The 15,718-nt window shown below is 42.6% G+C and overlaps 2 protein-coding genes across 3 annotated transcripts in view; one reads left to right on the forward strand and one right to left on the reverse strand.

Annotated features, from left to right (window-relative positions):
• Window positions 1-15,718, forward strand: part of LOC106090824 (sensory neuron membrane protein 2) — a 572,456-nt gene that overhangs the window by 141,309 nt on the left and 415,429 nt on the right. The window lies entirely within an intron of this gene.
• The window catches only part of LOC106093646 (fibrillin-1), a 30,286-nt gene continuing 15,460 nt past the window's right edge, over window positions 893-15,718 (reverse strand). The window contains exons 3-9 of the mRNA XM_059368063.1: window positions 14,217-14,765; window positions 13,672-14,145; window positions 2,751-5,906; window positions 1,846-2,681; window positions 1,682-1,784; window positions 1,375-1,622; window positions 893-1,178 (exon numbers count right to left, since the gene is read on the reverse strand). Coding sequence (XP_059224046.1) covers window positions 1,068-1,178; window positions 1,375-1,622; window positions 1,682-1,784; window positions 1,846-2,681; window positions 2,751-5,906; window positions 13,672-14,145; window positions 14,217-14,765 — 5,477 coding nt within the window. The 3' untranslated portion in view covers window positions 893-1,067. The remainder of the gene's footprint in view (window positions 1,179-1,374; window positions 1,623-1,681; window positions 1,785-1,845; window positions 2,682-2,750; window positions 5,907-13,671; window positions 14,146-14,216; window positions 14,766-15,718) is intronic.

Here is a 15,718-nt window from a genome sequence, read left to right on the forward strand (position 1 = left end):
AAATTTTGTTCAGCGATGAGGCTCATTTCTGGTTGAATGGCTACGTAAATAAGCAAAATTGCCGCATTTGGAGTGAAGAGCAACCAGAAGCCGTTCAAGAACTGCCCATGCATCCCGAAAAATGCACTGTTTGGTGTGGTTTGTACGCTGGTGGAATCATTGGACCGTATTTTTTCAAAGATGCTGTTGGACGCAACGTTACGGTGAATGAACACATTTCGAACCGAACACTGATTTTGGTAATAAAATTCAATGATTTGCAAGCGTTGCTCGTTAGTAAGTCTATTCATGATGAAATGTCAAAGCATACTGAGCATCTTTCTCTTTGACACCATGTCTGAAATCCCACGTGATCTGTCAAATACTAATGCGTGAAAATCCTAACCTCAAAGAAATCACCCTTTATATTTGATTAAAATTCATTCTAAGTTTTATTAAAAATGCATTTACTTTCTTTTAAAAAATCCGCAATTACTTTTTGGGCACCCAAAATATATATAGACCAAGCACTGCAATATGGGACCCAGATGAAAGGTATTTAAGATTAGAAAACGTATATGATATTGAACGTATTTGCTGACAGTTGTAATATGGGGCTCAGATAAAAGGTATTTTAGGGTAGAACGCGAATCTGATATATATTTTCAGGGGGATACCTCACCCCTAAACTCCCCTTAAATCAATACAAATATGGGTTTTAATTTGAGTTTAGGGCTAAGTGACTGGGGGACCGCCCCACCCAACAAAACACCCTTCAATCGGACATACATATTTACCAACCAAGACAGTATGGGGTTCACATGAACAATATTTGGGAGTGGAGCAAGAAATTGGTACCTTTCTTTCGGGACCACCTTCCTGGGTGTTCAAAAAAAAAAACAGTAACTTAAAATTTCGATTTACAAATATTTTATTACAAATTAAAGCGATTTTTTTTTATTAAATCCTATATTATACAAAATGCAAAAGAAATGATTATTAAAACAAAAAAAAATACATTCTCGTATAAAACTTAAATCTTAGAGATACAGAGTTACTTCATGGTTATATTCGAATTTGGCTCTAACCTAAAAATTGCCATACATGGTCCATAATCTGGGCATGGTACGCTGTGACATAAATTGACGGAAGGGATTAATGCGAACATTCTTGAGTATACAATTCGGTGGCAACTCAATCTGGAACAGAGAGGGAACAACGAAATATGAGTGTAGGAAAAAATCATAAGTTAAGCGAATCTGGCAGAAGCATTAGTTAAAGCTGGAGTCACTTCAAGGCGTAGGAATGTTTAAGGTCTCCTTTTTATTTAAAGCTTTGCTGCTGCATTTGCTTGTAGTATATGCGGATCAGCCATTCGGGCCAAAAGTAACTTACAGATTGGGCACTGGTCACCTTGACGGGCTCTCGTCCAGGACAAACTATAAAGGACTCGTGGCCTGCCAATAGAGGGGCGCTGATGAGGTTGGGCCTGGGCATGGGAGGAGGTGTTAAGATAGGGGCGCTAAACACCGGACCTGGAACTGGGCGATAGCCGGGTGATTTGGTAACAGCAGTCATATGACCACCACTATCGATGTTGTTGGAAATCATTTGAGGGCCAAGGGAAGGAGGAGAGCCTGGAACTGTTTAAAAGCATGTTAGAAGTAATAATCAATTCTCACACTTGAAACAAAAAACTTACCATTTACATAGATTTTGAATTCACATTTGGCCGAAAGTCCATCGTCATTGGTGGCCTCATAGAAGACGGTATGAACACCCAAACCAAAAAGTTCTCCCGGCAGCTAAACCAATTAGTAAAGTTATGAGTAATTAAGAAAAATAAACTATCGGCCTAAAACCTACCCTGGATTTGTAGACCTTTTTAAGGGGGCTATATTTGCTGCTGAATCGGGGTTCCTCCCAGGCCACTGAACGATACATTTGATTCTCTCCCATGGTTACCTCGAACGAGGGCGTACAAAAATCGACTGTGGGTCCATCGGCGTGTCGCACATGAATGACAGTCTTACAACGGGCCTTTCTGCCCGTCATGGGATCATGACCACGGAATACCACAACATAGGTGCCTGCACCCAAATGTGCCTGCAAATCCTTAGTCCAGGCTGGCGATGATTCAATGTAGCGATAATCCAAATTTGTAATGGGCTTCTGCAGGATGATGTGTGTGGTGCGCTCGTTGGGTGCCAGAAACACCGTGGTATTGCGAGGACATTTGATAAAAGGCCGTTGTACACCAACACCCATGCCACTACCAGCACCCATGCCATTACCAGCACCCATGCCACCACCTGCACCCATGCCACCACCATATGGTTTGCCTTTGTAACCAAAATCAGGCAAAGGACGTGCATTAAAGGCTGTTGTAGGCACACCTTTGCCACTGCCTGGCATCATCGGGTAGGAGGAGGTGGGTACTGTTGGCAGTCCCATAGGTGTTAAACCATTTGATACACCCAAACGCGGCTCAACGGCAGCTGACGCCATTGGCAGGCAATCAAATGTGCCATTATACGACCATTGCTTTTGAGATGTGCAGACAGTCTCGGCTGCTCCAACTGGCACATAGCCAGCATGGCACTTGAGATGGCATTGCTCACCCACACTCGTTTTGCCAAAGGTACAAGAGGCGGGTGTGATGATACCATGTTGGGGCAAACTCATTTGGGGACATGTCATTGCTGCAATTGAGAAGTGCAATCATGGAGAAGACCCATAAACAACCAATCTTACAAGGGGAGTATACTTACGCAGACACTGATTTTCATGATTGTCCCATTGGCCGGAGGCATTGCAATGGCGATGAGAGGGTCCCAGAAGTTCAAAGCCGGGATTGCACCACACCTTGCAGCGGGTATTATAGAAACGCTTCTTCTTGTGGCGATATTTAGTGCAGTGTATGGCTCCATTGGTGGGAGCCTCCAAGGGCTGGCAATGGTCACGCATTTCCTGGAATACCTGGCAGGTTTTTCTGTCGGCTGCAAGACGCTGACCCACAGGGCAACGACACTCGAAGCCGCCGTTGTGATTAATGCACTCACCACCCATACAGCCGCCATTATCTAGGGCACATTCATCAATGTCGGCACAATCGCGGCCATTCTCCAGGCGATAGCCCTTGGGGCACAAACATTCGTAGGAACCATTGGTGTTGCGACATTGGTATTGACATACACCCGGGAGGGAGCATTCATCGATATCCTCACACTGGCTGGGATCCTGGCGACCAAAAGTAAAACCAGCTGGGCAAATAATGGGACAGGGGTCGCCAGCGTTTAAAGGCTTGGAGCCATCATGGCACAAACACTCAAAGGAACCGGGCAGGTTGTGGCATTTGAAGGCACAGCCTCCATTGTTGACCGAACACTCATTGACATCCACACAAGTCTTACCATCCAGATCCAAAATCATACCCGGGGGACAGGTGCAACCCTGCTCGCCATCGCAGGAGTGCGAGCAGCCACCATTGTTCTCAAAGCACATAGAACTGAGGCAAGTCTTTTCATCTTGGGCCAGTTTAAAGCCTTCCGGGCAGGCACACAAATAGGATCCCATGGTGTTGTAACAATCATGGCTGCAGCCATGGTCTCCCGAATTGCACTCATCAAAGTCCACACAAGCCGATTGACTTTCACCCAAATAATAACCATGGGGACAGGAGCATCTGTAGCTGCCATCCACATTGATGCAGTCATGGGAGCAATCATGTTTACCCACTGCACATTCGTCGATATCCAGACAGGTCTTCTCATCGCCGGCCAGTTCGAAGCCTGCCTCACAGGCGCAGGCATAGGAACCTAAAAGATTGACACAGATGAAACTACAATTCGCATAACCATCGATGAGACACTCATCGATGTCCAAGCAAGCATGACCATTGGATGAAAGCATGAAACCCTGGTGACATGAACATGAATAACTGCCCATGGTGTTCGCGCACACATGCTCGCAGCCGCCATTCGAGAGGCCGCACTCATTGTCGTCCAGACATTGTTGGCCATCGGCATTCAGATGATAGCCTTGGGGACAAGAACACTCCACCAGGCCATTGGCCGAGTGGCAGGCATGAGAACAACCGCCATTGTCCCGCAGACAAAGATCGACCAGCAAGCAGGTGCGATTATCAGCCGAAGACAGCAGATATCCGGGGGGACATGAGCATTCGTAGTAACCCGGCAGATTCATGCAAAAATGGGTGCAGCCTCCATTCTCTATGGAGCACTCATCAATGTCGAGGCACGATTGCAGACTCAATGACTCCGAAGAGGATGATGATGATGATGATGACGATGGCAATGGCGATGGAAATGAGTATGTGTCTGTGTTGGCGGTGGTGGTGGTATTATACCTCAGATGATCATGAATTTGTTCGACTACCTCATTGGAGGCAATGGGCGGCAATGGTATGATATTGAGTGATATGCCCAGGGCATAACCCTTGGGACACAGACATGTAAATGATCCATTGAGATTCTCGCACGTCATCTCCGGCTGACAATTGTGCAAGTTGAGAGCACACTCATCAATGTCGAAGCAATAGTCCTGCAGAGGACCATTGAGGAACTCAAAGCCTGCATGACATGAACACTTGAACCCACCTGCTACATTGGTACACAATTGATGGCAACCGCCATTGTTCACCTGGCATTCATCGATGTCCTGGCAAGACTTGCCATTGGCATCCAGCACGAAGCCCTCTTCGCAAGTGCACTCCCCATTGCCATTGCAAATGTGATCGCAGCCGTTCTTATTGATGGCACACAAGTCGGACTCCACACAATTCAATTGGGACTCATCCAAGACCAACCCATTGGGACATACGCAACGGAAGCTCTCTCCCACAGGCATACATTCATGGGAGCAACGATTTTCATAGCAGGCATCAGTTTGCTCCGCCGAAGAGCAAATGCCATCGGCATTGGGCTCAGCGCCATCGGCACATAGGCAATTGAAGGTTCCCGGATAGTTGACACACTGTAGAATGCCACAAATCTCCTTTTGCACCTCACACTCATTGATATCCACACAATTGTGTTGCTCACCATCGGGTAGGAAAAAGCCGTCGGGACATTGACATTGATAGCCTCCCTCTGAATTTTCACACTGATGAGAGCAACTATGCTCTCCCTCCGAACATTCGTCTATATCCACACAACGATTGCCCTCGTCCCTATAACCAAAGGGACAGTTGCAACGAAAACCAAATTCATTCTGAGCCTCCTCGCAAGTACCGGGAGCACAAATGGCAGCTCCATTATTGCGCTGACAACCACTGAGGCTTTGCACACAGGTATAGGCATCGGCCAAGACATGGCCCTCGGGGCAGGAGCACTGAAAACCTCCGCTTGACAAATCGCCACATTTGTGCGAACAGCGCGTCTTATTCAAGGCAGGATTCTCCAAATCGGCACACGTATCAGCAGCGCAGGTGCGACCATCTTCGGTTAAATGCATCAGAGGAGGGCAATAGCAGCGGAATGAACCCTGAGTATTCTCACAATAATGGGAGCATATTTTATAGGCAGCTCCATACTCCTCCTCTTCGGACACTATGGTGCACTCATCCACATCTACGCAGTTCCTTTCGTCCTCAGCCAAATCGTAGCCAGTGGGGCAGGTGCACTCATAGCTGCCCTCAGTGTTAACACACATCTGACAACCACTTGTGCCCTCGGCACATTCGTCCACATCGACGCACTCGCCGTTAAGGGCTCTAAAGCCAGGTTCGCATTGCAAAGTTGGTGGAGAAGTTCTTTCGACCTCAGCTTCAGGTTGCTGTTCCACATTCACTTCCACAGATTCCTCGAGTATATTGCCCGGTGTTACACAGCGATAGGAACCGGGGGTATTTTCACAGCCATTTTGGCATTCTTGCATCACTTCGGGCAATTCGCATTCGTTGATATCTGAAGAAAATTGGAAAAAGGAAAATAAAATCTTCAAAATTTAAACTTTATTTAACAAACTTATATGCCCTATGAAAATTCCTATTTAATGGCGCCACCCCCTCATTCTTTTATTTTAACCATTTCCCTTATTCGAAAAACTGCCCCACCTTACAAACCTTCGCAAGTTTTAAGATTTCCGGCCATACGATGTCCTGGTGGACACAAACAAAATATCCGGCCTATGGAAGACAGGCAAATGTGCGAACAACCGCCATTACTAAAGGCACATTCACCGGCATCAAGGCACGTGTGATTGTCCGACGATAAGTGGGTGCCGGGCAAATTGTCACAGCTGCAACGATAGCCAGCCCAAAGATTGTGGCAGGTGTCCTGACACGGACCATGGCCATTACGCAAAAGGCATTCGTCAATGTCTAATTGGCGCGAAGACAACACGGCACAAAATGGCCAAGTTGTTAACCAAATTGTGGGCAATTAGCGTTGAGATGACAGTGATAATGGCAGGGGTGATAATGATGGTGTGGACATGTGGACCATTAAAGGATAATACAGCCGGGCAACCAAAAAAAAAAAAAAAAAAAAATAGAATAAAAAACTGAATAAGAATTTGCCCATAAGTGGAAATGAAGGAAACGTTGATGATTTCGAAACATACCAATACATGTATTGCCTGTTAACGTATTGATCTGTAGACCACTTGCGCAGTTGCATTTAAAGGAGCCCGGTAAGTTTTGGCAAAATTGCTCACAGCCACCATTATTGATTTCGCATTCATTTATATCTGCAGAGGAAGAGGGGAGAAGTGATGTATATTAATGTGTGGGACTTTTGGATCACACCAAAAATGATGACGGCTGAGACACCCATCCGAGAGTCTTATAGGACTGATATCCTCTGATCTGGCACTTGAATCCAAAGAAATAAGTTTTTGTAAATCTTTTATTGAAATTCTCGAGAAGTTAGAGTTCAATTCGCGGAAACATTAAGAGGTTGTACTGGAAAAGTTTTCTTTTGCCAATTTTTTTTTGTCATGTGTTCATTTATTTGAAAAATCCTTCGGTGGTAGTTTCCCCAATGATGTGATCTCTTAAAAATTTTAGGGGACGAAATTGTAGAGGCGAAATTTTTTTAATTGTTTTCCAATTAAGTTGAGCTATTGATCCCAAAAATTTTGTTTGATGTTAATGACATTAAAGAATGTCAACGATCCTCCAAACCTTCATGTGATCATGTGAAGATGGGCAATATCGATCTATATCTTGATATAGCCCCCATATAGACCGATCCACCGATTTAGGATCTTAGGCCCATAAAAGCCACATTTACTATCCGATTTTGCTGAAATTTGGGACAGTGAGTTGTGTTAGGCCCTTCGAACTTCTTCTTAAATTTCGCTGAGATCGATAAAGATTCGCATATAGCTGCCATATAGACCGATCTGTCGATTTAGGGCCTTGGACCCAAAATTTGGAACAGTGAGTTGCGTTAGGTCACTTGACATTCTTCTTGAATTTGGCCCAGATCGGTTTAGATTTGGATATAGCTGCCACACAGACTAATCTCTCGATTCAAGGTTTTGGACTCATAAAAAGAGCATTTATTGTCCGATTTCGCAGAAATTTGGGACAGTACGTTGCGTTAGGTCACTCGACATTCTTCTTCAATTTGGCACAGATCGGTTAGATTTGGATATAGCAGCCATATAGACCGATCTGTCGATTTAATGTTTTGGGCCCGTAAAAGGCGCATTTATTGTCCGATTTCGCCGATATTTGGAACAGTGAGTTGTGTTAAGCCCTTTGATGTCCTCCTTCTATTTGGCCCAGATCGCTGACGATTTTGATATAGCTGTCATATAGACCGATCCGCCGATTTGGGATCTTGGGCCCATAAAAGCCACATTTATTATCCGATTTTGCTCAAATTTGGGACACTGAATTGTGTTAGGCCTCTCGACGTTTTTCTTCAATTTGGTTGCGATCGGTTCAGATTCGGCTATAGCTGCCATATAGACCGATCTGTCGATTTAGGGTCTTGAACCCATAAAAGACGCATTGATTTCACGATTTCGCAGAAATTCGGGACAGTGAGTTGCGTTAAGTCCTCCGACAACTTTTTGCAATTTGGCTTGAATCGGTCCACATTTGGATATAGCTACCATATAGACCGATCTCTGGATTAAAGTTTTGGGACTCATAAAAGACGCATTTATTGCCCGTTGTTCCTCAAAAAAAGGACAGTGGGTTGTGTTAGGTCCTTCGACATCCCTTTTCAATTTGGGCCACATCGGCTCAGATTTGTATATAGCCGCCATATAGACCCATCTCCCTATTTAAAGTTTTGTTCCCATAAAAGACACATCTATACTCCTATTTCGCTGAAATTTGACACAGAGGTTTATGCTAGGCTTTTCGACATTCTTGTCCTATATGGTTCAGATCAGTCTATATTTATATATGGCTACCAAAAAGACCAATATTTGGTACTTCAAAACTGAACAATAACTTGTACCCATTAGACCACTCAATATCCGTGTCGAATTCTGTCCAAATCCGACCATATTTCGATAAAGCTGCTATGGGGGCGTTATGAATTTTTGACCGGATTATGACGAAAGGTGGTTTACATATATACCCGAGGTGGGGATATCCAAAGTTCCGTCTGGCCGAACCTAGCAGGCTTTTACTTATTTCACATTATTTGACTTCCAAACTGTATAACTTCTAAATGAATCATCGGATGTTGACGCATACTGCAGCAAAGTCCTGGTAAGTTGTGCTAGCAATCCAAGTCATGCATCAAAATGAGAATAGAAGCACAGAAGTCTTCGTAAATTGCAAAATACGAGGCCAATCTACGCCAAAATTTCAAAAAATAAATTCGAATATTCACAAAACAAGACGAGATATTGCAGACCTTAGGCGGATTTTTTATAGTGTAGGAATTTTGGGTAATATCCACAAAAAAAAAAATTAGACATCGGGCCACAAAAGCAGATTTGGCAGCATAAACGTTTCTTCAAACCGAAGTGACCAACTTTAGGGCCTTGCCAGGAGGCACCCAGAACACTTAGGGCACATGTTAATTGCACATGATAACTTTTCAGCTCTAACCATTTCAAAAAGTTGTCTCTATCCGTTCTCAAATGGCATATTTTTGGTTTTTTCGTGTCCATCCCATTGTGCCACGCCTAATACTCTATTAACGCTGATTGATTATTATTTTTACGAAGGATCTTTCTTTTAAATACTCCAAGTACTACATCACTTGCTTTTCATCACCTTTCGGAGCCCCACAACAGCACGGGTAGTATTAGGGTATTGCATTGTTTGACTTTCGTCTGTAGGCAGGTAGCTTTGGTCCTGAACTGTTTCCTCAATCCAATGAGGCATCTGTTAGGCAATACTACCCTTCGTTTTATATCAAAACTTCTATTGTTTCTTTCGTTTACGGCGGTGTCGGATAGATAAAGTTGGTGTTCTTGTAGTTCCCAACTTTCATAATTATACCCTACACCACAACTGCGGTACAGGGTATTATAACATAGTGCATTTAATTGTAACACCCAGAAGGAAGAGAGATAGACTCATTGATAAGTATACCGATCGTCTCAGAATCACTGACTCGATTTAGCTATGTCCGCCTGTCTGTCTGTCCATGTTAATTTGTGTACAAACTACAGGTCGCAGTTATTATCCGATCGTCTTAAAATTTGGTACATGCATGTTTTTCGGCCTAGAGATTAAGCCTATTGAAATTGAAAACAAGTAAAAAGGTGTTAAGTTCGACCGGGCCGAACCTTGGATACCCACCACCTCGGGTCATAACCTGGTGAAAAATGATAATTTATGCCCTCATAGCAGCTATAAAGAAATATGGTCCGATTTGGACGAAATTCGACACGGATATTTAGTGGTCTAATACGTACAAGACATTGTTCAATTATGGTAGCCATATCCAAATATAGGCCGATCTGAACCATACACGACGCGGATGTCGAAAAGCCTTACATAAAAAAAAAAATAAAAATTTCAGCGAAATCGGATTATTAAAGTGCCGTTTATGGGGCCAAGACTTTAAATCGAGAAATCAGTTTATATGGCAGCTATATCCAAATCTGAACCGATCTGGGCCAAATTGAAGAGGGATGTCGAATTTCGGCGACATCGAACAATAAATGCCCCTTTTATGGGCCGAAAACCTTAAATCAAGAGATCGGTCTATATGGCAGCTATATTCAAATCTGGACCGATCTGACCTAACTTGAAGAAGAATATCAAAGGGCCTAACACAACGCACTCTCCTGAATTTCGGCGACATCGAACAATAAATGCGCCTTTTGCGGGCCCAAAACCTTAAATCGAGAGATCGGTCTGTATGCCAGCTATATCCAAATCTAAACCGATCTGAGCCAAATTAAAGAAGAATGTGGAAAGGTCTAGGACAACTCACTGTCCCAAATTTCGGCGAAATAAGACAATAAATGCCTCTTTTATGGATCCAAAAGCTTAAGTCGAGAGGCCGGTCTATATGGCAGCTATATTCAAATCTGAGCCGATTTGAGCTTAATTGAAGAAGAATGTTGAAGGGCCTAACACAACTCACTTGCCTGAATTTTGGCGACATCGGACAATAAATGCGTCCTTTGTGGGCCCAATACCTTAAAGCGAGAGATCGGTCTATATGGCAGCTACATACGAATCTGGACCGATCTGGGCTAAATTGAAGAAGGATGTCGACTGGCATAACCTAACTCACTGTCTCATATTTCAGCAAAAACGGATAGTAAATGTGGCTATTATGGGCCTAAGACCCTAAATCGGTGGATCGGTCTATATGGGGGCTATATCGATATAAAGTCAGTTATAGCCCATCTTCGAAGTTAACCTACCTATGGACAAAAAAAAACTGTGCACAGTTTCAGCTCAATATCTTTATTTTTAAAACTGTAGCGTGGTTTCAGCAGACGGACAGACAGACGGACGGACGGCCATGGCTTGTCGTCTTAGATTTTTACGACGATTAAGAATAAATATACCTTATAGGGTCGGAAATGGATATTTCGATGTATTGCAAATGGAATGACAAAAAAAATATACCCATATCCTTCTGTTGTGGGTATAATTTTAAAAGTCGTGTAAAGGCTTGCTTTCGAAGGTGTAAAGCTTCAAATTTAACTTCACAAATACTTCGTATTGGTGTTGTTGTTGGACAGTTGGAACATGAACATCCACTAAGGAACAGGATTAAACTTCTCACATATCAATGAGTGCAGTCCAATTCAAATTTAAGCTCATTGATAAGGGCCTCCTTTTTATAGCCGAGTCCGAACGGCGTGCCGCAGTGCGACACGTCTTTGGAGAGAAGTTTTACATGGCACAGTACCTCACAAATGTTGCCAGCATTAGGAGGGGAAAACCACCGTTCAAATTGGTCCATGTTTTAATATAGCTGTCATATAAACCGATCTTCCGTTTTGTCTTCTTGAGTCTCTAGAGAGCACAATTCTCATTTAAATTAGTTGAAATGTGCCACGTAGTATAATGTTGTAACTTTCAACAACTGTGGCAGTTATGGTGTAAATTGGTCTTTAACCTAATATAGGTGCCATAGTAACCGATCTCTCGATTGTACTTTTTGAGGCTCTATTGGGCGCAATTCTTATTCGAATGGGCTGAAATTGTGCACGTGGTGTCTCGCTATGACTTGCAAGGTGTGGTATATTTCTGTTTATAATCTGATATACCCGCCATATAAACTAATCTTCAGATTTGATTTCCTGAGTCTCTAGTGAACGCAATTCTTATCTGAGTGTACTAATATGTGCACGTGGTGTTTTGTTACCAGTTGCACTTCTTGAGAGTCTAGTGGGCGCAACTCTTATCCGATTGGGCTGAAATTGTGCACGAGATGTTTCGTTATGACTTTCAACGGGTATGGTCTAATTTGGTTCATAACCTGACATAGCTGTCATATAATACAATCTCTCGATACGATTTCTTGAGCCTCTAGTGGACGTATTTGTTATACGAGTTATATGAAATTGTACACGTTATATTTCGTTATGATATAGTCCATAACCTGATATAGCTGCCATAGTAACCGATCTCTCGATTTTACTTCTTAAAAAATACAACCTTAAAAATTTCAGCCAAAGCGGATAAGAATTGCGTCCACAAGAGGCTCATAGTGGACGCAATTCTTATCCGCTTTGGCTGAAATTTTTAAGGTTGTATTTTTTAAGACTTAAAACTTGATTTAGCTCTTATATATTTGAAAAAGTTATTCAAAGAAATTGTAACATGCGGTTCATGGTGGAGGGTAAATAATATTCGGCTCGGCCGAACCTCGCACATTTTTACTTGTTCGTAATTATTTTACCATAGACAAGCGAAAGGTAACACAAATTATTTTCTATGGTATTTTTTTCAATTAATTGCGGGTTGGTATGTTCAAGTGATAACGAGATTGGCATCAAAACAATCTCAGCTTGGTATAAAAGCCAATACCTGTGTGGTAATGAATCTAAAACCAAACGGTACTTATCGTTTTCTATTTTATCCAAACCAAGATGTATTGTTTTCATTGCTTCACTATCATTACCTTATGACTTGGAAATAACCACGTTTGGTATCAATTTTTCTATCAATAAAGGCTAGTACATCCGGCGAATCGATGAGATGTAAGCAATGGGCCCTCTGTGGAAAAAGAACTGTAAAAGGTTGTGCATTGGATAAAGGAATTCTGCAAATTCGACTATTTGCTGGACGACAATTAGGGGAAATACCTTTTCTTGTAAGTGATCTTGGCAAACTTTTTTTGCTTATCCATTTTGATTTCGGACCGCCAAGGAAAGTCAAAGTCAGTGGCTGTAAAAACCATTGTATCTAGCACGGCCAGATTGATAACCTTCCTGGACTGCACAGAACGAAAAATTAATTCTAACGGCATTGATAGTGAGCTTATTCCAAATCTATACCGTATTGTATGGATGATGCAATGCATTACGGTAATGCAGAGGGTATTGTTTTGATATTAATTCACGGTATTGCATCACTACCAATTCCATTGATGCCTTACGGCATTAATTTTTCTTTCGCTGTAAAGGTGGAAGAAACGCGTACGTGATAAATGGGAGGATAAATATATATGGGCGCCATGCCACCTTGAATTTAATATATACAACGAGTCATGATTCAACACCCTCCCCATATAAACGGGGATAAACGTCTCGTCGTATTGACTTATTGGTCCAAGAATCCCTAAAATACGGCAATTAGATGAGGCACTGAAACATACCCTCGGCATTTGTCAAAAGATACACCAAATGAATAGATATGTAGGGCTTGCATTTAGAAGGCTAAAAGGCGGAAACATGACTGCTGACAATGCCCGACTTAGTTTTTAGATAATACGATGAAGATGTTTCCCTTAAACACAGTGCGGGAGTCGTGGGTTCGATTTCCACCAGTGTGGGAATGGACTAAAATGGTACGAATCTGTTTAGAAAATATACTGCAACTCTCATCCAACCTAACCATAGCTGAACGAATAATCTGCTTGGAATCCCATTTAAAAATTGCTGGACGAATAACCTGCTTGGAATCCCATTTAAAAATTGATAGACGAATAACCTGCGTGGAATCTCATTTAAAAATTGATTCAATTTCTTCTTTCAAAGTAGAGTTCATCCAAAATCACCATCACCATTCTCAAATGGTTAGGTAATTTGTCTATAGCTTTCATTTTTGCTCCTACTTACCATGACATGTTGAGTAGTCATAAGGATCCAAGCTGAAACCTTCACCACAAGAGCATTGTATGCGTGGCTGATTCTCTCCTGGAAACATAACGCGTTCACATTTCTGATCACATCCACCGTTGTCACTGCCACAGTTGTTATCCAAAACGCGTGGTGTATAAGGATCTGGGGTTGTTTCCTCCTCCACAGCATTATTGACATCATTCGAGTTGGCAACTCTTTCGGCCTCGTTTACTTCGACTTTTCGCACCATTTCTTGATCATGTCTTTGAGCAGCGACTGGTTCAATTTCGTTGCTTAACTCTTGGAAATCTTCACCCTGAGTTTGGGTGGGTGGCTGAGAAGGAGGTGCTGGTGGAGGAGGAGGGGCAACATAATTGATGCGTCTGCGTTCAACTTCTTCTTCCTCGTCCACTTCTTCACCTCCAACATCCTCTTCTTCTTCTTCCTCAACTTCTTCGTATTCGTAATTTCCTATATGCATATATCCAATGAAAAACAATATGGGTTTTCCTATAATTTACGCCTATGTACACTCTACTTACCATCCTCTTCCTCATCGCTGTATTCACTTAAGGCCATGCAATTGGGTAAATCCCCTACCCAGGCACGATTGCTGCAGTATAGGGTGGTGATATCTGGATCTTCAAAATCAAAGTTATCATTGCAAGCGTACAAGGCCACCAGAAACACCTTGTCTCCCTTGCGGCGCCTTTCATATTTCTCAACTATACCATGACGAATCTCTGGTGCCTTAACTTTGGCCTGAACACAGCTCATGTCTAGGGTAGTGGCCAATGCTGGCGATACCATTCGATCTTCGGGTATATTTTGCTTTTGTTGTTGCTTTTGTTTTGAAGCCTCCGTCCCAGAATCGTCCACATCATTTGAAGCCGCCGTTCTTACACAGCTTGGAGGATCACTATTCCATTCGTCAGTATCCAAATCACAGACTAGCTCTTGAGGGCCTTGTAACTCGAAACCACTTTGGCATATATAGATGGCTCGAATAACATCCTCCTCACTCTTGATTTGAATATTGGCATTTTTGATTGGCGGGGGAACCTCGCAGTCTTCATAAACTGCCGCACAAGCTGTAAAAGGAAGAGATTGTGCAATGAAATTAATTGCAAACAAATGCATGTCAATGAAACAGAAGTAAGGATGGGCCCAAGTCGGGCCAAGCCAAAAGTCGTCGAAAATGAAGAATTTTGGCCAAAATCCGAACATATTATGTGAGTCATAGAAGAATTCGTTGTGCTAAATTTTGAGAAGATTGGTTGATAAATGCGTTAGCAAAGGCCTAAAAAGATGAAATCATAAATAAAATCAATCGGCCGTGCCGAACTTTGTATACCCACTACCATGGATAAATTAACCATCCTTTTTGGTCTGGATCATATTTGGTTGAGGTCCCGAGAACTCTTATACAAGGCACAGTTTCAGCGAAATTGGGCAACAAATCCGCTTTTTATGGGATTAAGACCCTAAATTGGAAGATCGGTCTTTATGGCAGCAATATCTAAATATAGTCGCATCTGGACCATTTGCTGGTCGGACGACGGGAGGCTTAAAACAAGTAACTGTGTCAGTTTCCAGCGAAATCGGCTAATAAATGCAGCATTTATGGGCTTCGGACACCTAATCGGAAGATATGGCAGCTATATCTAAATATACTCTGATCTGAACCATATTTCGGTCGAATGTCGGTCTATATGGCAGTTATATCTAAATAAAGTCCGATCTGAACTATATTTGGGTCGGATGTCGGAAGGCTTAGAACAACTCACCATTTAAAATTTAATTGAAATAGGGTAATAATTGCGGCTTTGATGGAGAACACTAAATCGGGTCTTATGGCAGCTATATCCAAATATAACTCGATATGGTCCATTCAAGAATATAACCTTCATATGAAAGAAATACGAGTCTGTGCAAATTTTCAGCGTGATTGCAACTGATGGACGGACAGACACACGGACATCGTTAGGTTAAATTAGGTTTAAGTGGCAATCTACCATCAGAATCACTCAGGCGTTTTAGTCCA

The sequence above is a fragment of the Stomoxys calcitrans genome, chromosome 1 (genome assembly GCF_963082655.1).
Source record: "Stomoxys calcitrans chromosome 1, idStoCalc2.1, whole genome shotgun sequence".
Lineage (NCBI taxonomy): Eukaryota > Metazoa > Arthropoda > Insecta > Diptera > Muscidae > Stomoxys > Stomoxys calcitrans.